Below are 25256 nucleotides of genomic sequence, written 5' to 3'. Positions count from 1 at the left end.
GTTTTGATTTATAATATTTTTAAAGTTTTTTTTCAACTTTATTCAATTTACTAAATTTATTTTTGAATTTAAAATAAATATTCAATCAACATTAATTATTTTTTATTTTGAATTTTTCGTTACTCAAATTAAAAATAAACTATTTTTTGCAGTATTTGTTTTCGAAAGCTTCATTTATTTTACCAAAACCTAAATTAAATAAAAAAAAATAAATAAATTTATTTTCGTTGAAAAACAACGTTTTGACTTTAATCAATATTAATTTTGTTTTTATTCATTGAGAAAATTAAAAAAAAAAATTATTTTATTTTAAACCTTCTTAAATATTTTTTTTAAATAGGTATTAAAAGTTCTTTTAAATATTTTTAAGTTTAATTAAAATTTTTGTCTCAATAATGTTAATAAAAAATTTATAGGAAAATAATTTTTTTTTCCATTATAAGATTTTTAAGTATCGAAAAATTTAAAATTAGGCACTTAAAAATATAAATTATTAAATTTGTTAGTAAAAATATTTTTTAATTATTTTAAAATTATTATAATTATTTTTATAACTAATTTATTATTAATTTAATTTGTTGAACAAATTTATTTATTTTACTTTTTTTATAGATTTCAACCAATTATTTTAATTTAAAGGTAAAAATTTTCAATTTTTTATTCCCTCCTTAGATTTTCGGATTGTGAAACATTTAATTTAATTTTAATTATAATTTTTTTATATAATTTAAAAAGTAATTTAATTAATTAATTAAGAGATTAATTGATTAACTGAATTGATTTCTAAGAAATTAAATGTTTAAAAAATTATTTCAAGATTTCTTTTTTATCAACACTTGCACGGACGCCACTGAGAAAATATGAAAAAAAAACTCATAAAAAAGTAGAAAGAAGAAGAATTTTAAAATTAAATTTATGAGTGAAGTATTTTTCTTCATTGAGACTCACCGAGTGAGTTTTATCCTCGTCACCACCCCAAAGGCGATCGATATCTCTGTTATTATCTGACACTGAAACTGATTTGAGTCGATTAAAAAAGTTTGATTGTTCTCTTTTTTTTTCATTCATCTGCAGAGTTTTCTTTATCTGTGAATGATCTCAAGTTTATTGGATTTTTATGATAAAAACGTGATCGAATTTCTTCTGGACGACCGAATAAAATTGCATTTAAATTTTATATCTTTTCTCGCAATTGTTTCGAGAAAAATTATTATTCTTACAATGCTATTAAATTACAGTTTCCATGCTTTTGTTTCATTAAGAAATTGTAAGCAGAGAGAAAAGAGAAAGATTGCCTGTGGTTATGGAATTGTCGGCCTCATAAATTTCATTTCGGGTAGTTGAAAAGTTTTCAGGCGAAATTAGCGTCTTTTGTGACCTGAAACAAGGAAGATGAGCACAACAATTAGTGTCAATTGTTACAAATCTGGCCTCATTAACACCTCTTACACACACAAACACGAACACAGATATCTTGCATCTTAATTACAAAATTTATTCCTTTGCTTTCTTTCATGCCGCCTTTCATTCATTCAAACTTGCCGTCACACAGGATCATGTAGTTGTTGTAGACAAAATGGTAAAACGAAAGGATGGATAATAAGAACGTACAACGAAATGAACGAGCGCATCGTAAACTAGTGCGAAGTTCCGATCAGTCGTGGTTTGGAGACAATGTCGCTGCCACCGAGCCAAGCAGCGGCAAAGCTGACACGACAACGCCTGCCTATCATCATCATCGTTCCGGCTCCATAGGACATCACGACAACAAAACGATTCGTCGTCTCGAGTTTTTCACGTCGCTCCAAAAGCAGTTGATGAGCTCGATTGGGCGTCGCACCACCACCACAACAACGACATCAACGGGTTCCGATTCCGCATCGGCAGCAACTTCTTCCGCCGGATCGCCGTGCAACGTCAAACGAAATGCTTCCTGTCGGCATCATACGCGTCCCACCATGAAATTCGACCAGAAACAGATGCCGTCATCCTATTCCTCCGCTTCGCTCGCGTGTTGCAACAACTCGACGACGTCGCCCGTGGAACACGAACTCATCCAACGCATCGAATCGACGACGACGACGGACCAACGAAGCAATAACTCTTCCAGCGTGACAATTGGAAATCATCTTTCACCCACCGCTTCCATTGCCTCCGCAATCATCACTGACAACACGACAACAATCAAGACGGCACGTGGCGGCGGTGGCGGAAGTCCCGTTAGCGAGTCACATTTATCGATTGTCTCGTCGCCGCCATCCTCAACAACAGTTTCGAACCCAATCACGATCGTCGCTGACCAAAAATCCGAATCCATGTCCAAATCCATGCCGAATACGTTGATGTTGTCGCCAACTAATCCCTTTTTCTCCTCGCTCGAACAGCACCTCATCGACCAGGAACGCAGTACGCCGCAACACGACGACCAGAAGAACCCCTTTTTGTACGAAATCAACAACGGCGGCGGCGGAGTCACCGAAACGAATTGTGATAACAACACATCAGCAACCAACAATAATTTTAGTAGTGACAATAACAATAAAATTACGAATGCAACAAATAATAATACAAACTCATTTCCATTTCCCGCGGGACCCTGCACGAAACGTGAGGAGTTTCTCAGGGCCACGATGAAAATTTGCTTAGTTGTCTCGCCGCCATCGAATAAATTTCAGGTAAGAAAGCCGGGCGTCTCCATTTTTTCTTCTTTTTTGCTTGCAGGACAATTATAAAATGAGTGTTATTAACGTCTGACTGGCTTTAAAAACAATTCAATCAAAATATTTTGAGCTTGATGTCTGTCATACACTCTCGACAAGTGGGTAGTGGGTAGCAAAAGAAGATCTCAAGTAATTTTCTATAATTTTCAATTTATTTTAATGACAGCACTTTTCTCGTTTTTGGCACTCTCCAAATTGAATTTTGTTGCTGTTATATTCCCTTTTTTTATTATGAAATTTTTTCTTTTGTTTTTGTTTTGGAGAATGACCTCGTTCACTTCATATTCGAATCTCCTCCCAATTCATTTGGGAAATTAATAAAACAAAGAATTGATACTTTTGAGTTTTGTTTTGGCAGATTATTAAATGGAAGAAAGGTATGCGGAGAAAATTTTCAATTTGTTAGGTTTGAATTAGCAGAAAGCGAATTTCAAATTTCAACGGTTGTTTTTTGAATTGACATTTCCATTAAAATTTTTGTATTTTTACAGAAAATTTTAAAGATTTACGATTTTTTTGATCAAAATTTTTTGAACTATGAAATCAAAAGTTTTTTTTATTTCGAGTGCGGAGAATCTTTTTTTACCCAAAATATTTGGTGTTTTGATTTTATTCGTAAAAAAATTTGAAGAATTTAAAAAATTAAGACTTTTTTGTGTAATATGAAATCAAATAAATTTTCATATTTTCTTGATTTTTTTTTGAGAAAAAGTCTGTTAACGCAATAAGTGATGGGATAAAATAAAAAAATAATTAAATTCTTTTAATATTTTTTTTAACTTCGTTCGTTAGGTTTTTTTTTAAATCACAAAATAACTGAAAATATTTTTTTTTATTTTTGAATTTTCATAATTTTTTTTATATCATTATCAATTAAATTACCTGAAAATACAAAAATTTAAAAAATATTTATTAACAGCTCAAACTTTCCACTTAGGATTTTTTTTCAATTTTTTAAATTATTTTTATACATCCGTGAAAAACAAAAATTTAATAAACTTAGGCCGCTTAATTAATTCAAAAATTATTTTAAATATTAAAAAAAAAAAATAGATTTTTGTAAGAAATCAGTAAATAATCTTAATAAAATCATAAAAATTTCGTAAAATCTCGAAAATAAAATTTAAAATTTTTAAACCGTATTTTGTGATTAAATTTAGTTAAAAATTAAAAGAATAATCTCTCTAAAATCAAAAAGCTATTTGAATTGAAAAACATCACTCAGCGTCAAGCAAAAATCAGTTAACACTACAAAACAACCATTTGTCACATTTAAACGATGGCAGGAAAGTGTCCTGAAATCACAGGTTGTCAGCATGACTGTCACTCACAGTAAGAGGTTTTCCCGTTAGTTAACTCCTAAAGCCATCCAGAAATCCGTAATTTATTGCAGTGAAAGGACACTTCTCTCGAAATTCAATTAAAGACCATTTACCTCGTCATGTGCGCCTTCTTAGTCGTCTTACTCACACCCTTTTTGCGTACGCAGCAGCAGCATGCCCTACGGGGCGGCAGCAAAATAACAACAATGAACTGCTAATAATAATAAATAGAAAAGTAAATATAATTATGTTTCCTATGGAGCGAGCGATGTCATGTCACCAGTCGACACTCGGAGCAACGACAAGGCAACAACGGGAAAAGTGAATAAAATAGCAGATAGATGGAATATAATGATGTGTCACTTCTCATTCTCCTTTAATGATTATTAAATTCCTCCTTTTTTATTTTCTTTTTGTTCTCGTTCTCTTTTATTTTATTTTTTTTTTTGTTTGTGGGGCAACTACGACGACGACGGTTTGAAAGTGTGGGTAATTAAGACGATGACTTGATTGTTCTTTTTCCTTCTTTAATTTGTGACCTTTTAAAATATTTTTCTTGCCTTTTTCGTTAATTTTTCTCGTTTTTTTCAGCTAAAATCACGGAGTTTGACGCATTTGGATCAGCTGGAGCCGCAAATTCGTACCGAAGATGATAACATCAACAATTCCTCCGCCGCCACCGCGAATCAAAAGGTAAGCCCGACCTTCGGCGAAGTGACCTTTAGCGAAAATGCCAACGCAAAAAATGCATGAAAAACGTCTCTCCGAAGACAATTTTTCATATTTTATTCGGAAAATATGCACATTTATCGAGAAAAGTTTTTCTGTGTGTGAGAAGCAGACGAGTGTGAGATTTATTTCCGAGTAAAGTGATACCAATATTTTTCTCCATGCCAGTGACTAGTGATTGATTTATGTGGCTTTGTCCATTTATTCACAATCAAATAATAGTGTATCGAACGATATGTGAAAGTTTAATTGATTTTATGGTTCAGTGATTTTTTTTGCTGTTTTTGAATGACAAATCACAGCGTGAAATCCCGTTGTCTGACCTTTCAAAAACACAATTCTTCGCTTTTCACACACTGCGATTTTTATCCCTTCGTGTTTTTTTTTTCTTGTTCGACATACATTATGCACGAACTTCAAAATCAATATTGCTGCAATTTTTTGACAGCACACACACGCCGCCAAGGCACTTTTGTGGTCATGAGTTCGAAAATAGCAAAAAACCTACGACATAGATTGGGTAGGCAATAATAATAGTATTAAGGTTAAATGAGTCTCCTTTGTGTTTTTCGCGGCATGACATGACCTTTTACACCCACCCACCCGTAATGCGAACACCATAAAAAACGAATCAAAACGGAAAAGCCGAAAGAAATGCCTAAAAAAGCAGTCGACGAGCTCGGCTATGCATATAAATGAAGAAAATAAACGCGAATTTTTCTTTTTTTATTTATATGACTTGCATAGAAGTTCAAATTAACAGTAAAAACATGAATTCGCATTAATGTAACGCGTGGCCTCCTTCTGTGTTACGGAGTATGATCCATCATAATTTCCTGTAATTTTACCTAAATATTTACAACGTTGTGTGCTTTTGTTCTAAAAAGTGACGGAAAATCAATTTTTTCATAGCTTAGCAAGAATTTTCGTTCTATTAACGAAAAGAAAAGGAGAATGGAACAAGAACAAGGAAACGTTTCGGTGAGTTAAATCGTGAAATCCCTTTGCAACGCATTCAATGGGTTAGTAATTCGGAATGAATTGGATGAAAGTGTCAGTCAATGTGAACGATTTTTGGTAAGGATGAATGTTTTGTGATCCCCAGAGAGACCTTGTTTTGTTTTTTGAGAAATATTTCAAGCATTTTATCTCTTTAGATTCGTGTTTTTCGAATGAATTTGATGTCAAATTGACATGTGTGAAAATCTCTGGTGAGAAATTTTATGTGTGATAGTCAGAAAATGGCATTAAAATAAATCATATATAAAGTTTCGTTATTCGACACCTTGAAATATTAAAATAGATCGAATTGAGAACCTTTAAATAATTATTTAGGTAAAAATTTTGTGGGTTCAATTAATAATTAAAATAAATTAGAAAAATCTTGAGTTTTTCCTGATTTTTTTTAAATATTTTTATAAAAATCGAATAAAAATAAATTTTGAAATTTAGTGAATATTAAAAAAGTAACGCCACATAATAATTTATTTTTATACCTAGTATGAAAAAAATTAAAATTTGACGAAAAGCCTAAGCCCCTTATTAAGGATAATACAATAGTCAAAAAAGTTTCATGTTAATATAATTTTTTTATCGTCATAATATTTTTGGAAATTTTCGTGAGAGATTCGAAAAATTATTTCAGTATTTACAGGTATTTACCACATTTTTTAAACGATTTTTAACAAAAATAGATAAAAAAATATTTAAAATTAAAAAAAAAATTGATTTAGATTTTAAATTAATTTTTAATTAAAAATATTCGAAAAATACACAGTAATTTTTTTTTTTAAATTTTGGTTTTCGACCAAAAATTCAAAAATTGCTTGAAAATCGCCAAAAATCGAAGTTGAGGTGAAATTTTTTGAAATTTTTTTTTCACTAGAATTGTTTGTTATCTCGAGTAGATAATTTTTTGCTAAGAAACATATGCCCGCAAACCTACCATTGCTTCAGAAAAGAATATCAATTTTCCACGTCTCGCATTTTATTTTGAATATTATAGTAAAACTAAACCAGAAAGCCAGAAACTAAACATTGTTAGTTTGAAAATTACCCAGATTTCAACGAAAATCCTTTTAGAACAACTAATGACTAAAACCACAATTTGAAAACCGATGATTCAAATTTTGTAAGCAATTTTCTTACGTCGATGAAGTTAATTTTCGATGAAAAAACTCATGAATTGTTGATATATTAACCATAACGAATGACAAATGAGTATTTTTAAATATTAACGATACAGTTTCTTACCCAGATTTATCAAAGTTAAGCATATGATACGTTAAGTTTTACATTAAACTTTCCGTTTTTGCTTTTTATGAAGACATATTTGTACTAAAAGGGATAAAAAATCAAATTTAAAGTCCGAAAACAACAATTTAATGTATATACTGACCTTGAACGCTTCCTGTTGCTCCCAATACTTGATCTATTTGCCTTCTAGACCTTTTTTTCCACTATATGTCAAACCTACCTCATCCCCTATCAAGTAACTTTTGCGTTAAGCACCATCATAAAATACATGCAGCAGCAACAAACAACGAAAAATGCTAAACGTTGATCCCCTATCAAACTGCCACTCACAGCAAACAACCCCTAAAACTTAATATGAGATCAAATTTATGTCACATTTCGAAAACAAAATATCATCAAGCAAAAAATATGTATAATGTTGGATATTATCGTTTAGATTATTATTATGATATTCCGTAATATAATAACAATAATTTTTCCCATAAATGTAATGTGTAGAGAGAGTAATAATTTTTGGTCATATTTTATTCGATCCATCTGTGAGGCATTCGAGCGCGGTTACAGCGCGATGCTAAATTCCGAGTGAGTCTGTTCCAGCTAAATATTTACTAGTTTCTATATGTGTGTGTGTGTGTAGAGTAAGTCACGAACGAGCAAACATTGACACGGACATGAAAAGAACCTGAAGTAACATCGCTCACCTGTCATTATATATTTTTAACATTGAATGCCGCTCTGGGGGGAGAAAACTATAACTCGAGTGCCATAAAAATTTATACGACGCTTCTGTCGATTATAATTATATGTTTGACATTTGTAGTAGAATGAAAACCGAAGCAGGAACGAACTGGCAAAAAAAAATTTTGATGATGATGACAAAATAATAATGTTGCTGGATAAACCATCATCCACAAACCCACACAAAGTATACATCTTATGGATGAAAAACGAGTGAGATTGATCCCGTCAGAGATAAGAAAGACTCCTTAGGATTCGAATTGACCCCTTAGGAGTCTAATTGTGCCTCTTAGGATTAAAATTGACCCCTTAGGAGTCGAATTGACCCTTTAGGAGTCTAATTAATCCCTTAGGAGTCTAATTGACCCCTTAGGAGTCAAATAGTTCCTCTTGGGAGTAAAATTGACCCCTGAGGAGTCAAATGGAATCCCTTATTAGTAAAATTGGCCCCTTAGGAGTCAAATTGGTCGCACTAGGAGTCTAATTGACCCTTTTTTATTCAAATAGATCCCTTAGGAGTCAAATATACCCCTTAAGAATCAAATTGACCCCTTAAGTAAATTCTATGTTCCCTTAAGGTACCAGTTTGACTCCTAAGGGCTCAATTCGACTCTTTAGGGGTCAATTAGACTCTTAAGGGGTCAATCTCACCCGCGTTTCGCCCGTAGGGTATAAGATACCCTCAATAATAATTCTATTATTATATTGTTATCATGATTGTCAAAAAAAAAGTCGAGAAGAAGAATGCCAAGGTTTATAGTATATCTGCTTGCCACAAACTACACTGGTATTAAAGTTATTATATTACATCTGTTCACATGACAACATTAATGAAAACATCAATATATTTTTTTGCTTGCATGCCTTTTTCTCATGCGACATATGGAGACATATTAGGCTTAGTTCTTGCTTCCATTCATTTTATTTATCGATATTTTTGTAAAGATAATCTCGTTGAGTTCTGTCACAAGCAGCATTTTTCACAGCTTTAAATCTCTAATGTAGAAAAAAAAATTTAAATCTATCTTTTTTCTGTTTTTCTTTCTCCTCTCTTCTATCTTCTTCTGTTTACTTTTCCCGTATCACATCGCAACCAAAAGACTGAACAATTATCACGTGAACCGTCAACTGAAAACGATAACGTCGGCGGCACAAGAAACAGCGAGTGTAGTCGACACAAGAAGCAATTAAGTGTTGCATCACCAAAGACAACTCCATTAATTAGCCCGTCATCGCGCCCGATTGCAATTGCGACGCCCATCAAAAAGAAATCCTCGTCGTTTTTGCATCGCAGCGTCAAGAAACCCATGCTCATTCGCAGTCAAGTGAGTTTAGAAGGATCGAATGTATTTTTTTTTCTAAATTTTTTTTATGTGCAATTTGTAAATATTTTTATTAAAAATTTTATTAGTTGGCAATTGCGTGCTCCATTTCTTCTTTAAATAATAAAAAGAATAAAAATGGATATCCAAATATTTTTTTTTATTGATTATAAATTAATTTATTGATCCAATAAAAATTCCAATCACATAATTTTTTTTTCAAAGAGTCATAACATTAATTTATCACGTATGTATGATTTGATGCTCGCGTTGTTGTTTCGCTTTATTTTCATTATTGATAAATTTGCCGTTTTTGTTATTAACAGTTGGCTTAATTGCCGCCCATATCAATTTCAATGATTTTTTTTTTAATTTTTTCGTAATTTCGTTTTACAAAGTTTTTTGGTCTGTCAGCAAGAAATTTTTTTAATTTAACATATTTATTTAAATTTTCATAAATATTTAAAAAATTACAATAATTTTGACAGTCATCAATTTACATGATTTTGTTTTTTTTTTTTATTTTTTTTTTAATTTCTTAGTTTTAATTAATATTATTTTATCGAGTTTTGAAAAAATTTTTCACAAATTAGCAGATTTAAAAAAAAATAAATTTTAACAAATTAATTAAATTGGGAAAATTATACTTTTGATTTTTTAAAATTAAATTTGTTTCAAAAATTTATTTTAAATTAAATTTAAAAAAAAATAATTTAAATTAAAAATATTCATAAAAATAAAAGAAATATAATTTTAAAAAGAATTAAAATTTTAGTAAAAAAATAATAACCAAATAGTTAAATTTTTGACCGTTAAAATAATTTATTAAAATACGCGGAAAATAAATTTCATCAATTGCTGCCAATGACTAAAAAAAATAATAACAAATTGCTGCAAATTAAGCTATGATTATTGCCGATTAAATATTGTATTAAAATAAATAATGGCCAATATTGACAATAATTCTACCTGTTTAACTTGATTTATATTCTTTTTTTTTAATTTTCCCAACAAATCGATCAATAACCATTTTTTATTCCTTCCACATCCATATTAAAAATTGCTTTCACAACTTTTATGCAAAATATTCTTGTAGTGCACTCATGTTTGGTAATTTAATTCTCCAGAAAGAAGTTTATCATACTTATGGATGTAACATATTACTTGACTTTCTTGCCTTTACATTATAGCTTTAAGCATTATTAGTACTCTCTCTTTCTCTCTCTTGAGCTAAAAATAGAAATTTAAACAGGTGCTTTTTATGTTACACACACCTTCTGAATATTTCTCCTTCGAAAAACAAAATGAGCATACATTATGTTATTTTTCCCTCATTCTTGTTACTGTTTTTAGTTTGCCTCGAGCGCGATATTTTATGTACCTCCACATATTTTTTTTTAGTTTTTGTACCAGACGTCTCCACCTTGGAAATCCTTCATGCCGCTTTAATGGAATAATTAAAGCAAAAAGCAAGGAGACATTTAAATTTAATACACAAACACCTCGACATCACCCTCCTTCGAGTTTTTCCTTTGTCTTTCGCATTTTCATTTCGTTTCGTTTCGTAGAACTTTTGTCAAACAACACAAACAAACAGATTGTTTGATGAATGAAAAAGAACAAAAAAAAATGTTCCATTGTTTGATACAAGTTGTCAACTCTTTTTTATTTATTCTTTCTTTGAATGTTTTTATTTGTTTTGTCTCGCACTCTTTGGTGTCTATTTTTATTTCAAATTCTCTTTTTATGTTTGCATTGCAGATTTCGAGCTCGGAATATTTTTCCGTTTGTTTTGACACGGAGAATGGATTTGGCGAGAAGGACGAGATTTTTATACCGGCAACAAAAGGCGTTTATTTGTCGTAAGTTTCTCGTTGCACAAAAAATGCAATAAAATGATGATTTTACTAGTTTTTATCTCCATAAATTTCGTACCACAGAGTTCTGCATGTTTTTGATAAATTTTTATTGCTGCTGAATAAAAAATGACATATATACCAAAAGTTTATAAAAAATTTAATATAAAGTTATTATTTGCTTTTATGCATTTTTATTTAAATTTTTAATCTAAAATTGGATTTTTGAATATAAATTTATTTTTATGTTAATTTTTTAATTTTAATATTTTTAAAGTTAAAAAAAACGAAAAAATGTCTAAAGAAAAAAAATAATTTTATCAAATAAATAAAATTTATTTATTTAAATTAATTAAAATAATATGTTAAATTTAATTTCAATCAGTTTATTTATTTTTTTATTAAAACTAACTAATTCAAAATTCATTGCTATAAATTATTTTTATTTTTTTTTTATAAATTTTTTATTTATTTTTTATTTGAACTGCAGAACTCGCATTGACAGACTACCTATAAAACTATTAAAATACCATATTTTTTTTAAATAAATTTTTTTAAAAAGCAATATTTCTAATGAAAAATCCATTTTCTTTCTATTTTCCACCAACCTGCCAATCGGATTTTAATGGAAACAGAGACTCACTCTTACCTGCATTAAGTCATAGAAGTTTAAGCTTTTCACAAATTAGTATTATTGACAATGGAATGCACAACCAGTACGAACTAGGTAAGTACTTTTAATGGATGACATTTTGCTTTAATCACCTTGACTTGAAATTCATAGAAAATCCCATTATTTATTTTCATTCTGTGTTTTAAAAAATGAATTTATTACATTATTCGGTCATCTTTTCCAATAAAAAGTCATTTTAGATCAATTCTTTTGGATCGTACAACGAGTCCCAAACCCTAATTTTGTGTAAATTCTTCAAATCTCGCATTTCGTGTGATTTTTGATCAATTTCCATTGCCTTAACATTTTTCGTTTCGCCTTTTTCCAGTGGTGTCCATCCATTGGGCTTTCCATTTTTCGCAAAATCCGTGATAAAAGTCAAAAATGCTTGTTGCGCGGGATAAATGTCGTCTCCTGGCTTGAATCTTGGTGCAAAACTCGTTTTGAAATAAAGTGGCAAATCTTCGCCATGACTCATTCCCTTCATATGTGGAATTTTCGAGAGTTTCCGACAGAATTCGTAATACCCGGGTGTATCGACAGATGGTTCAATGTTAAGATAATACACGAACGTGCGACCTTTACCGTTGCCGACTTGACGTTGCATAATTGCGCGATGAATTCCGTGCCAGAATAGACGCTCCGACGAGTACTGAAAGCCATAAAATTAAGTCAAGGGTGTAATTAACTATCATTAAAATTAATTCTTACCTCGACAAAGCACTCGGTGAGATCGTCGTTCACGAAGTATAGTGATTTGAGTGCTTGACCTTTGGAAACTGCTTCTTCGTGGGTTAATTTTTCACGAATTTCTGGCTTAATGAGCAACGTAGGGTCTTCCAAAAACATTTCTAGATGAGGATTTCTTTCTGCAAGCATGTATTGCATCATACCCTCGTTGGCAGTTCCACCGAAAATGACATCCAAGTCTTTGCTCCATGGATTGCGGCCCAATTCGAGGATGGATTTTGGGAGGAAACACATTTCCGAGACATAAGGTTCGGTTTGCGGGATGAAAATTGACATTAGTTCATTCCCTAAGACACCATCCTAGAAAAAATTTCATCAATTTTAGTAAAAAAAAAAATCAAAAAGTTAAAAACTTACGTTAAAATCAATCAATTTCTGGTCCAGCTCGAGTAATTTAACGGGATCCATGTTATTCATGGCCTCAAGAATGGATTTATCGTCCGCATCTTCCTTCAATCCCAGTTGAACGATCAATTTCTTCAAATATTTCGGGTAATTTTGACTTGCACTAGCCCATGGATTAAACGCAGAGCCCGAAAATGAAATCGCCCGATGAAAAAGTCCCTCAGACAGTGGCGATATCATGTGATAATGAACGGAAGCTCCTCCAGCACTCTCTCCCGTCACCGTTATATTATCTGGATCCCCTCCGAAGTACGAAATATTCTCCTTAATCCATCTCAAAGCCATCGTTTGATCTTTCAACCCGGCATTTCCCGGAACTCCGACTTTCGGATCCTTCAACGAGAGAAATCCGAAAATTCCGAGGCGATAATTGAACGAAACGCAAATGACATCTTTCTCAACGAGGTAATCCGGGCCGTAAAACATCAAACTGCTACTTCCCAAAGTGAATCCACCGCCGTGAATCCAAACGAAGACCGGAAGAGGTTTTGCGGGATGCAGATCTGGCGTGAAAATGTTCACTCCTAAGCAATTATCGGATCCAACGATTTTTGGACCATCTGGCACAAATAAATCAAAGGCTCTGGCAGGTGAACCTTCCTTCGTGCAATCGAGAATGTCGTTCCAGGGAGTCACTGGTCGAGGATCACGAAAACGTAGGGCACCTGTTGGCTCCTGGGCGTATGGAATGTGCTGAAAAGAGACATAATTCTTGCCTAATTCTGTTTGTTTCGCGATGCCCTTGACAGCGCCGGACTTTGTTCGCACGATAGATGTTGTCATTGTGACGAGAGAATTAAAACTGAGCGCAAAACAACAACATGATAAAGCAGATATTCAAGTTTTGTGCAACGTCTATGGACGTGTAGTGTCGATAAGCAAACAATTGAGCGGTTCATTATTTACTTCATCCATCATTACTTGAATTCACTTGATTCTATTTTTAGGCACCTATGATGATTTTTGATTAGATAACGAAGTACGGTTGTTTTTCCGTAATTTTTTTTAAGCAGCTAAATTTTTTAAGTGTTTTTCGCAATAAGATGGATTTGCCATTTTCAACTTTTTTGACCGTAAATCGATTATTGTTTTCATTTAATTAATTTGTGTTTATATATTTATTTTTTTAATTTTAATTTTTTATGTCAAATATGGCCGCTCCAAATTTTTTTTGAACTTTTTGTCCCATGCCCCATTTCAAAAGTCGAAAATCCAATGGGGCAAAATAAAAAAAAAAGTTGAAAATTTCATCAAAATTTACCGTTTTTTGGTCTTTTTTCATATTTTTTCAAAGAATATTGTAAAATTTTTTGAAAAATTTCAATTTTTAAGAATATTTATATTGAAAATAGTATTTCAACATGAATTTCCTTCTTTAAAATTTTTTTCAAAAAAATTTCTTTTCAAAATTTTTTGACAGTTATTTTTATGAATTTTTTGAAATATTCTGAGAATTATTTTAAATTATCAAATTTCAATGCAAATATCATAAAAATAACTAAAATATTAATTATTGATCAAAAATTATTAAAACTTTGTCATTTTGTATGAAAAGGTATTTAAAAACTTTTTTTTTTTATTTTTTTGCCCCCCCCCCCTATTTTGAAAAAAAGTTTATGGGACAAAAAGTTCGAAAAAAATTTGGAGCGGCCTAATAAGTTTTTAAATAATTTTCTTATCGAACTTTAAAAAAATTAAAAAAAATATTTTTTATCTTAATTTTTTTTTCCAAAAGTCCAAATGATAATTTTTTAAATTGACTTAAATTTAAATTAAATCGTTTTAAAATTTGAACTCAAAATTGGAGAAAAATCAAAAAAAATCTCCAAAAATTTAAAATTTTTGAGAAAAAAAAATCTTTGGTCACGTGAATTAATTTTTTTTATCTAAATTTTGATAAAAGACGTCTTATTAAAGCAAATTCAACTCGTTTTTCTATCAAAAATTTCCAGAAAATGTCAAATTTTTTCACATTTTTTCGTCAAAATCGAAGAAAAGTGACAAAAATTCAAATATTCAAATTAAGTCACTTTAATTATATTTTCTTTTTTTTGCTTACAGGCATTCCAACGTACATCGGTCGACTGGATGGCAACACCGATATTGGGACTCTCGCTGGCCGAAATCTCATTGTCACGGAAAAAGATGCCACGAAACGCAGCAACACTGCCCATTCCTCGCTGCAAAAGGCGGCTTCCGTCGGCTTTCGCACAAAACAAAGTCGTTTCTTCTCCTCCGCATCCACGGAGGAGGCATTTGATTCCGATAACGCCACAAAGACAAAACAACAAACGCGACAAGCCAAATGGTCGTTACAATTATTCGGCGGATCAAAAGTAAAAAAAAAAAAAAAAAAAACTTACCAAGAAATGACAATTAAATTTTTCTAATTTTCCTCGTAGAACCCACAACAAACGACGCTGTGCGAATTGCTAAACAGCTACACGAAAAACGGTGTGCCGCAATCTAAAACGTCTTCCTGTAGTAACTTTAATAACCCGGAATACCTTGAGGCATTAGATGGCTTGGAAAATTTGCCGCTATCATGGACGGAGATAGTTAAGGAGAATGGTAAGAGACTTTTTTTCTTTGTTTTTCTTTGACTTGACGATGACATGACTGCACACATTTTCGTTCGCGTGGGGAAAACACAAATTCCCAAGAAATTGTGCGAAGTTTGGTCTTATCATCGTTGACGTAACGTAATATCTTTTAATGTTAAACATAACAAACGCATGTAAATTTTTCGTTTGCAGTGACAGAAGCGGAAACGAAAATCCAATCTGCCATATGGGAGTTGGTGACGACGGAAATTGATTATATTCATGCGTTAAAAACTGTTACCGACGTGAGTATGCAAAATCATAATTTTTACGACATGATCTCGATTTTCGATAAGAGTGCAGAGAAATGTGTGGGTGTCGAAACCTTTTTTGTTTACCTTCGTCAAAGAGGTTGAGAGAAGAAATAATTTGTGTTGTTCCTTAAATGTTTGCCTGTATGTCTTTCATTTATGGCATTTCGAAGAAAAAATATGATTTATGTAAATTTGTATTGTTAAAATGCCAAAAAGTCAGAGTAAATATTAAATAAATTGAGAAAATTTCGGTAAATCTTTAAAAAATCAATAAAAATTAAAAAGTCAAAATTAAACAAATTCAAGCCTCGCATCATTTTGAAATAATTCAATAAATTTCTAAGAAGCCTAGAATTATTTTTTTTTAATTGGATCAATAATTTTTTGATGAACTTAAAAAATCGAAAATCTCGAAATATTATATGAATATTCTTTTGAATATAAAGATGAATTAAATAAAAATTTATGGAAAGAAAATAATGAACGTTCAAAAATAAATTTATACCTAAATACATAAGGCGATTAAAATTAGTTATTTAAATTTTTGTCCCATAACAGAATTTAAATAAAACAATAAAAAAAAAATTACTCAAAGATTTTTTATTTTTTTTTATGATTTTAATTTTTTTTAAATTTTAACAAAAATTGAAGAAAATTAGATTTTAATTTAAAAAAAAAATAATTTCATTTTGGTCATGTAACTAATTAATTTTTATCAAATTTAAATAATTTTTTTTCTGTAATTTAATATTTTTTTTATATTTTCTTTCTTAATTTTAATAAACATTTAGGCCGCTCCAAATTTATTTCGAACTTTTTGTCCCAAAACCTTTTTTTCAAAATGGGGGGGGCATCAAAAAAAAAAAAATTTGAAATACTTTTTTATACAAAATGACAAATATTCAATGAATTTTTGACCGATGATTAATATTTTCGTTGTTTTTAATGTATCTTCATTGATAATTTCTTATTTAAATTTGATTTTTGAGCAATTCAACTAAAAAATTGAAAAATAATTTTTTACAAAAAAAAATTTTAAAAACATCAGTTCACTGATTTTTGAAAAAATATTTTTAAAGAAGGAAATTCTTTATAATATATCATTTCCAATGCAAAAAGCTAAAAAAAATAATTTTTTTTTAAATTTCTTGTAAAATCATGCAAATATGCCAAAAAACGGTCATTTTTGATAAAATTTTTAACTTTTTTTTTATTTTGCCCCATTGGATTTTCGACTTTTGAAATGGGGCATGGGACAAAAAGTTCAAAAAAAAAATTTGGAGCGGCCTTAATAATTTTTATTTAATCGCCTTGTAAGAAATTCATCACAAAATAAAAAAAATATTGAAAAAATATAAAAAGAGTAGAAAATGAAAAATCGTCGATTTTTTTATGTACATTACTATTTTTTCTCGATTTAAATTCAAAGAGTAAATTGTTGCAAGTCGACGTTCTCAAAAGTTTTACGCTAGATTAAGCAACATCGTTCTTTTTTTTCCTTTTTTTCTACACTCCCACGTACTTTGATTCGTAGTAGTAAATATAATTTATCGATAAAAAATACATTATCCATTACTACTACTATTCATTCATTTTTATTTTCTTTGAAGGCAAGAGAAAGCAAAAAACAGAAGAAAAAACGTATCGGAAAGAAATAAAATGAAAAAGGAGGTAATAGCTCTATCGGGTATATAATTTACCGAGATCTCCTTTCGCCTTGCATTAACATCACCGACACTGAAACAGAAAGAAAGACGTGAAAAAAACGATGAAACGATAAAAAATCAGAAATTTATCTCCTTATTGCTTTCGCATGCGAACCACGATGTAAAATGACGCAAAGCAAAGCTTGTGGGTAAACATAAATATCACTAAGTGGATTCCGAAAGAGGTTGTTTATTAAGTTGAATTAGTCACGAGTTGATATATTTCAAGCGATTTTTTAACGCAACCTGGTTAACGTGACCTTTCCTCCTTATTTCCTCCCTACTGCCTTAAAAAAAGTGTTTAGCACGAGTCTTAAGTGATTATATCGGACTCGAGTGAAAAAAAAAGTTCAATAAATCACGAACTTGGCAACTTTTTGGGACTCGTCCAAAATATTTTTAACGTCCAGAAATTTTATCGATGCCGTATGTCAAACTCGTTGACTGCGAAAAATACTTGAGAAGGAGGCAATCTTTGAGATAAATTGTGCCTTTCCGGGTCACATCATGAATCTTTTATTACCCAACCTTTTTATGCAAAATTAACCTTCATTAAAATCACCACAGCTCGGAAAATGTCTTCATATCACGCAATGATGAAACAATGAAAATTAAAAGGACAACGAGGAAAAATTAATAATTAAATTTTAAGTGCTCTCTGGATTTACGATTGTTTTTAATCAACAAAGATGTTTCTGATAAATATCAAAAAAAAATTTTTTTTCTGTTTTTGACAGAAAATTTATGAAGAATGATTTAATTATTAATGAAAATTGTAAGTAATCACCTTAACGAATAAGCTTTTCATTAAAATTTAACTCTTTTGTCAAGTGTTGCGAAGAGAAAAAATTTAAAGTGAATAAAACAAGAAGAACGAAAAGCAATTAGTTAATTAAATTTTTATAGAAAATTTTGCATATACACTTGACAAAGTTTTCCGTACTTTCTCATGGCTATACTAGGAAATAAATAGGGAGACGAAAATTCACAATTCATTTAAGAAAAAAAATTAAGTTCAAAATTGATTTTTTTTTAATCTAAAATCCTTTTAAATCAAAAATATTACTTGAAAATTAAATTTTATTAATTTAAATCTATTGATTAAATTTCTACAAGAAAAAAAAACATGAAATTAAAAAATGTATTTTTTTATTTAATTAAATTCATTTTAAGGCGACTAAATTTAATTATTCGACTTTTTATCATCCCCCTCCGCTTTGACGAAAATTTTAAAAATAAAATTAATGAATGAATGGACTTAAAATTAATTCATTTAGAACTAGCATGAAAAATTCAATTTTTTTTTCCTTCTCCCCTTTATCAAAATATTTTATGTAACAAAAAGTTAAATAATTAAATTTATTCGTCTGAAAAAAATCAAAAAGTTAATAAAAATCGAATTATATAATTTTAATTTTCTTTTTAAAAAAATCTAAATGAAATTAGGACTTTAAAATTAAAATAAATAAATATTTCATTTCTGCCTCAAAAATTAAATCATTTAAGAAATGTAAAAAAATATGAAAAATTTTAGAAACAAATAAGAAAACTTTTTGTATAAAATTCAATTTTTCCTTAAAATGTCATGATTTTTATTTAAAAGTAGATATTTTTACCTTAAACAGTTTAACTTGTAGGACTCTTTAACTCTAAGTTTTTAAACTATAAGTGTTTCATAGAATATTTTACATTAAACAAAAAAAAACATTTGTTCAAAAATTGTATTTACAGCTGTTGAATGTCTAGCTGCTAACATCCAAAAATTTTCAATAGTGCAAAGTTAATTGTCTGAAAAAAATATGTTGATAAATTTCTCTAACAAAGTTGTCAAAAAAAACCTTCTTTCATGAGAAATTTCCACTCCTACAATTTCTCAAGAAATTTCCCAACTTTAAATAAAATGTGGGCGATCACTTAAAAAAAAACGAGTGGAAACTCGACACCACTCACTGCAATTTTCGATAACAAAAGAAGCAATGTTACACTTTAATGCACTTCCCACTTTTTGCACAAACACAACGGAAGCCATTCAATTCAATTGACAAGACAAGATTCTGTTACTCATTCATTGACTTTACAATTTTGCAAACAAGAAAAATCTCCTGCTCCAAAAGTTGTAACTCAATCAGGAAATTGTTCTTTGTGTTCATCCTACTAATCTCGGTGCTGCCGCTATCTCTTGCACTAAATGTTGCGAACGACGAGATTGTCGTACGGAAACAAAAGAGGAAGTGTGTTGCAACCGAAAATCTATTGTTATTTTACCGTTTTGCGTCATTTTATTTTATTTTGTGTGTGTGCAAAAATAAACAAGACACTCTGAAAATCGAGCAAGTCGAGAGATAAACCGAAAATATAATAATTCAATTTCTCGCAAAATTTATTTATTCGTCTTTTTTGTTGTGCATCTGTGTCACGCCGCATCCGAAACAGCTGTTCCTCGCTTGTTTGGAAGCCATACAACAGGAGAACATTCTAACAGAAGTGGATCAAAATCGTCTATTTTCGAACATTCGTGATATCTGCGAGGCAAATTTGAAGTTTTGGTCAATGTACTTGTATCCGATGGTAAATTGCGATAAATCTCCGTGTAAGCGGATTAAAAAATAATTCAATTTTCTCGACACACAGGTGAAAAACTGCATTTTGACGGGTCGTCCGATGTGCATCGACTTTTTTCAGCAGGGATTTTCGACATTTTCCAGCACATTTGCTCCCTACACGAAATACTGCGCCGAACAAAGCACTTGTCAGTATTATTGCAAGGAACTAAATCAAAATAACGCCTTGTTCACGGCATATTTGGCGTGGTGCGAATCACAAAAGATGTGCAATAGGCAAGTATTTGTGGAATGACAAACATTCATTAACCTAATTAAATATCCGAAATTTCTTCGCAGATTACGCCTTGCTGATATCCTTGTGCGACCGATGCAACGTCTAACCAAGTACGGGTTACTATTAACCGCAATCCGGAAACATGTCACAGACGAAAACGATTGCGAGGTAATGGATTCAATGGTAAGTGTCTCGTGCTACATGTGTTCGTAAGTTTATGAAAAATGTAACAACGTATAACAGGGAAACAATCAATTGTCCTCCCACATGAATTTATGTGTGTCGTTTGGCATTTGTATGTTACCGAGAAATACCTTGGAGGCAAATTTGTTAATGGAAGAGGTTTTGTTGTCGATCCGTTGTACTTACTTACTTACTGAGTTTGTGTTGCAAATTTATCTTCATTGAATTTTTGATGGATTTTTCTCTTATGTGGCCTGGAAAGTACATAAATTTGTCTCTTCTTTTAAAAGTTCTGTTAGAAAATTTTTTTAGATACGATTTTTTTTCAAATTTTAAAGGAATTTTTGTTATTTGCGGATTTAAAATTGGTTTTTTGAAGCAAATTTGGAATTTTGCTTTGTATTTTTTAATTTGTAAAATTCAGTTAAAGTAGTTTTTAATTAAATATGTTAAAATTTCTAACCTTATGATTAACTTTATTTTTGTCTTTAAAAATTTTTTAGGAAAATAATAAATTTTTGTGTTCAAAAAATGATTTAAAATTAAAATGAAAAAATTCCTATTTTCCAATTTTTTGAGGAAAACTTTTCGTATTTGATGATAAATTGACGTTAAAATTTAATACAAGTGCCAAATAGAAGCGAATTTCTGTGTTTTAGAGGCCAAAAATACAAATTTAGGGATTAACTTTGTATTTTTTAATGGCAAAATTCAGTTAAAGTAGTTTTTAATTACAATATGGAAGACTTATTTTTCAAATTTCTAACCTTTGATGTATTTTTGTGTTCCAACAAGTTTAAAAATTAATTTTAGAATGAAAATTTCCTATTTTTGATAAATTTTTGTGTTCCTTAGGACTGAAAAATGGATTTTAAATTAAAATTTCTCGCATTTTAGGTGTTAAAATTCCTATTTTCCATGATTTCTTTATAAAAAATTTTTAAAAAATTTCTCAAGATTGACAAATTTCGATAATTAAATTTTAAAACTTAACTCTGATGTGAAATTTATTACGTTTTAAGGCTTAAAATGACATTTTCTTACCAAAAATATCGATTTTCCACTGATTTAATTATAAAAAGCGCTCATTTGCGTCGGAAAACAATCCCCATACAATCCCTTCACGCATTTTTTTTGTGACGGAAATAAAAATTTGTGGCGTACTATCACAATAATGGCAGGAATAATAGGCTTGTATGGTTATGGGCGATAGTTTTTTATTGCTTGTTTTGTGACCAAAATGATTTATGGCCACATTTCACGCGAATTCCTCAACTGTCCTTCTCGTACTATTTAATTGTTACTAACGTGTTGTGACATTTTTCTCTAGTTTTTGTCGTCCTAACACAATTTTCGTTGCCAAAAAATTTAATTACAATCCATCAAGCCTTGAGAGACATTTACTCGTCCATTTTGCAAGAACGTTCCTCATTGAAAATTTAACAAAAGAACAGCTTGAAAGCATAATATTGCACTTTCATCCGGTTTGAAAATCCTTTTTTGCATCATTTTGTTGCCGTGCCGTCATCAGTGTTGCTCTTATCTTTGTTGTTGTAAGCATTTTATGTTTTTTTATGGAAATAATCTGACTAAAGGAATGGAAATGACCCATAAAGATAAGGATTCTCCCATTTTTTTGCAAGACTGCATTGTCTGCAATAAAATGCCGTTTAAAATAATTTCATGAAAGTTTTAATGCAAAATCTCCGTAAAACATGGAATTTTAACATAAACATAAGTTGTTGTGCTGCAATCAAAATGCATTATTAACCAAAACACGCAAGAAATATTTCTCGGGCTGACGTGCAATGATAAATGATTTTTTTTTCTCTACCTTCCCGATAAATCTTACTTTTTCTGGCACGGCTTCTGTTGTTGTTGTTGTTGAGCCTCTTCATCATCATCATCATAATTTATCATAAAATATTTCCCGCATATACAATACGAGCCAGTGCTAAAAGTGCATGTGATGCGAGTCGGCACGAGAGGTAATTATTCATGGAAACCTGATTCTGCATTTCAATTTGTTCATTATGTATTGATGATGAAAAGGATGGTCTTGGCAGGAGAGCAAAAGCAAGAAATCTGTTTTTGTCACATCTGACACTCGAACAATAATGCGTTGTTATATGTCATTCGTCTACCTTTATGTGAGGAATATTTCAATTTACATACATAAATCTTGGTCTCAGTCGAACTTTAACCTTTTTATTCGTCGTGTTAGAGGGAAGATGGAGTGCTTAAATTTAATAGTGGTGCAATTTTTCTAGTTTTGCTTTTATTGAAATTGGAGATTTGTCTACTTGGTTGATTTTTCTCTTTGCTAAGTGATCTAAAATATGTTCGAGAAATAAATTTGAGACAAAATTTGTATTAAAAATGTACTAAAATTTTCATAAAATTGAAAGTTGCTCTAAAAATGCTCAAATGCTTTCATGAAAATCGAAAGTTTTACTAAAAATGATCAACAGCTTTCATAAAAAATAAAAAAATTATTTCCCAAAAATTTTCTAAAGAAACTTGTAATTCGTTCTAAAATTCTCAAAACCAAATTTTTGTATCTAAATTAGTACTAAAATGCAAAAAAGTCTTCATTAAAATCCATATTTTTACTAATAGAAAAGTTAAGTTTTGTACTAAAAACTTTTTATTGAATGTCTAAATTTGTCCTAAAAATTTCTGAATGCATTCATCAAAATTTAATATTTGTACTAAATATATTTTTTAGTAAAAATCTGTACTAAAAATGCATTTATAGTAAAAAAAAATTGAACTAAAATACTCAAAAAACTTCACAAAGTTAAATATTGTTCTAAAAAATTTGAATAAGGCCGTTCCAAAATTTTTCATGTTTTTGTCCCAAAATATTTTATTTCAAAATGGAAGGGGCAAAATAAAAAAAAAAACTTTAAAATACTTTTTCATACAAAATTCCAAAATTCTAATAAAAAATTTCTGTAATATAAAATAACTGTCAAAAAATTTTGAAAAATAATTGATTTTTGAAAATTTTTTTAGAAAAGAAAATTTATGTTAAATTTCGTTTTTCAATACAAATATCCTTGAAAATTGAAAATATCATAAAAATTTTTTAAAAATTTCTTTAAAAAATATGGAAAAATACCAAAAAACGGTCAATTTTGATGAAATTTTTAACTTTTTTTTATTTTGCCTCATTGGATTTTCGGCTTTTGAAATGGGACAAAAACATAGAAAAAAATTTAGAGCTGCCTAATTCTTATAAAAAATTATAATTTCTCCAAAAAATGAAAATTTGTTCTAAAAACTTACAAAAATAACAAATTTCTATGCTTCTTCGTGATTTAACAATTTAAGCACATTCAATCCCTTCAATATCTCTTAATTTTTTTTTGTCAACTTTATTTTGATTGTCATGTGCACACAACACAACAACGACACTTTCAACAATTTTCGTATGTTCTTTTTCAGATTCATTCGGTAGAGGACTTTGTCTGCAGTGTAAATGCACATCTAACAACACGTCAAGAGAACGAACGCTTAAAGGGAATTATGGCACGAATAGAGTCCTACGACATCGTTGTAAGTGCACTTGTCTGAACAAAATAATTTAATATCTAAAAAACATGTGTACCTGTCACACATGACACTTATGACTCTTTCTTCTTCTCTTATTTTTTTCACTTGGTCAGGACACGAACAACGAGCATCTGGAAAAAATGGTGAAGCAATTCAATGATAAAATTGACCTTTGTGGTCCGATGCGGGATTGTCTCGTGGCGAATGGAAGACATTTGTTCATGGAGGGCGATTTGAAGTACAAAGATAGTTTGAGCAAGGTAAAAAAAATTTCTTTTGATGAGATAAAAAATCATTTTTTTTTTGTTTTTCGATAGATTGACGTGCATTGCTTCCTATTAACCGACTTGCTGTTAATTTGCAAAGCAACCGCGAAGAAAGGTCACGGCACGTTAAAGGTAAATTACCTTCATTTGTGATGCAGCTCACACAACGTCAATGCGATTTTATTATTATTTCCAATAAAGGTGGTGCGTCAACCGTATCAAACGGATCGCCTTCAAATCAAACTGAAAGACAATACAATTTACTGCTGCTATGTCAATGACTACAACATGGTAGTGGCGGCATTTACGTTGCAATGTTCCGAGGCACGTAATTGGTACGACAGCATAACGAAGGCAAAGCACATTTACACGCGTCTGAAACAGGGCACGACGCCGTGGGATCTCAGCTATGCACCGTTGCACGGCACCTCGAACACGTTGCAAGTCAAAAAGTCACCGCTCAACAGCAGCATCGGCAGTCGCGTCTCTAGTCTCAATAACAGTCACAGTGGCAGCATTGAACTCACGGAGTCACGTAACGTCTCGGTCGACTTTGAGAAGACGAATTCCGTGTCGAGCGACGAGGGCAGTTCGTACGGCATCATAAAGAATAAAATTATCACGACGACAAGTAATTGCGGGTCCGCGAACAGGAACAAGCTGAAACAGGCGACATCGAATTCGCTCACCATTCAACCGTATACGAGTCTGGGGCAGAGTATGCCGAACCTTAATGTGCATTCAACGCATAGCAGGTGAGTTCACTAACTTTTTTTTTGCCGTCTTTCAATCCCTGTTTTGATTTTTTTACTGTCAACGGAGACAACGATAAATAATGTAATTAAATGTCTGTAGGAATGATATCGATGAATACGAGAACGCAAATCAAATCGCGCTGGGAATTAAGGCGACAACGAGCACGACTAGCGTTTAAATAGAGAAAATTCCACTCGTTTTATTATTTTTTTATTTTTATTTGTAATCAGTATTTTTATCTCTTTTCCTAGAAATTTTAATTGGAAATTGTTTTAGTTTTTATTTTTATTATTATTATTTTATATGTAAAAATTGTAAATA

The 25256-nt window shown here is 30.6% G+C and overlaps 2 protein-coding genes across 3 annotated transcripts in view; one reads left to right on the top strand and one right to left on the bottom strand.

Moving 5' to 3' along the window:
• The window catches only part of LOC134830094 (uncharacterized), a 52872-nt gene extending 27620 nt beyond the window's left edge, over window positions 1-25252 (top strand). The window contains exons 2-16 of one of the 2 annotated variants that reach the window (XM_063843466.1): window positions 4634-4735; window positions 8866-9090; window positions 10849-10949; window positions 11579-11670; window positions 14833-15107; window positions 15174-15342; window positions 15528-15619; window positions 19768-19902; window positions 19966-20171; window positions 20235-20355; window positions 23806-23916; window positions 24027-24173; window positions 24231-24311; window positions 24381-24934; window positions 25035-25252. In XM_063843466.1, the coding sequence (XP_063699536.1) occupies window positions 4634-4735; window positions 8866-9090; window positions 10849-10949; window positions 11579-11670; window positions 14833-15107; window positions 15174-15342; window positions 15528-15619; window positions 19768-19902; window positions 19966-20171; window positions 20235-20355; window positions 23806-23916; window positions 24027-24173; window positions 24231-24311; window positions 24381-24934; window positions 25035-25113 (2490 nt within the window). In that variant the 3' untranslated portion in view covers window positions 25114-25252. The remainder of the gene's footprint in view (window positions 1-4633; window positions 4736-8865; window positions 9091-10848; window positions 10950-11578; window positions 11671-14832; window positions 15108-15173; window positions 15343-15527; window positions 15620-19767; window positions 19903-19965; window positions 20172-20234; window positions 20356-23805; window positions 23917-24026; window positions 24174-24230; window positions 24312-24380; window positions 24935-25034) is intronic. The other variant, XM_063843475.1, reaches the window with a different exon arrangement.
• On the bottom strand, window positions 11720-13560 carry LOC134830109 (esterase B1-like). The gene is made up of 3 exons (XM_063843487.1): window positions 12724-13560; window positions 12328-12666; window positions 11720-12268 (listed from the first exon to the last, which is right to left on the bottom strand). Exons 1-3 carry the CDS (start codon window positions 13552-13554, stop codon window positions 11813-11815), a joined length of 1626 nt encoding a protein of 541 aa, XP_063699557.1. The 5' UTR covers window positions 13555-13560; the 3' UTR covers window positions 11720-11812.
• Window positions 25253-25256: the final 4 nt, after the last annotated feature.

Source organism: Culicoides brevitarsis, chromosome 1, assembly GCF_036172545.1.
Source record: "Culicoides brevitarsis isolate CSIRO-B50_1 chromosome 1, AGI_CSIRO_Cbre_v1, whole genome shotgun sequence".
Lineage (NCBI taxonomy): Eukaryota > Metazoa > Arthropoda > Insecta > Diptera > Ceratopogonidae > Culicoides > Culicoides brevitarsis.
This window is presented reverse-complemented; position numbering and strand designations above follow the sequence as displayed.

Excerpts from the sequence above, each read along its gene's own strand:
- LOC134830109 (XM_063843487.1), bottom strand. The coding sequence starts at position 13,554 with ATGACAACATCTATCGTGCGAACAAAGTCCGGCGCTGTCAAGGGCATC. Across the intron at positions 12,667-12,723 it reads AGAAATTGATTGATTTTAAC|GATGGTGTCTTAGGGAATGA; the intron begins GTAAGTTTTTAA and ends AATTTTTTCTAG. Across the intron at positions 12,269-12,327 it reads TCACCGAGTGCTTTGTCGAG|TACTCGTCGGAGCGTCTATT; the intron begins GTAAGAATTAAT and ends TATGGCTTTCAG.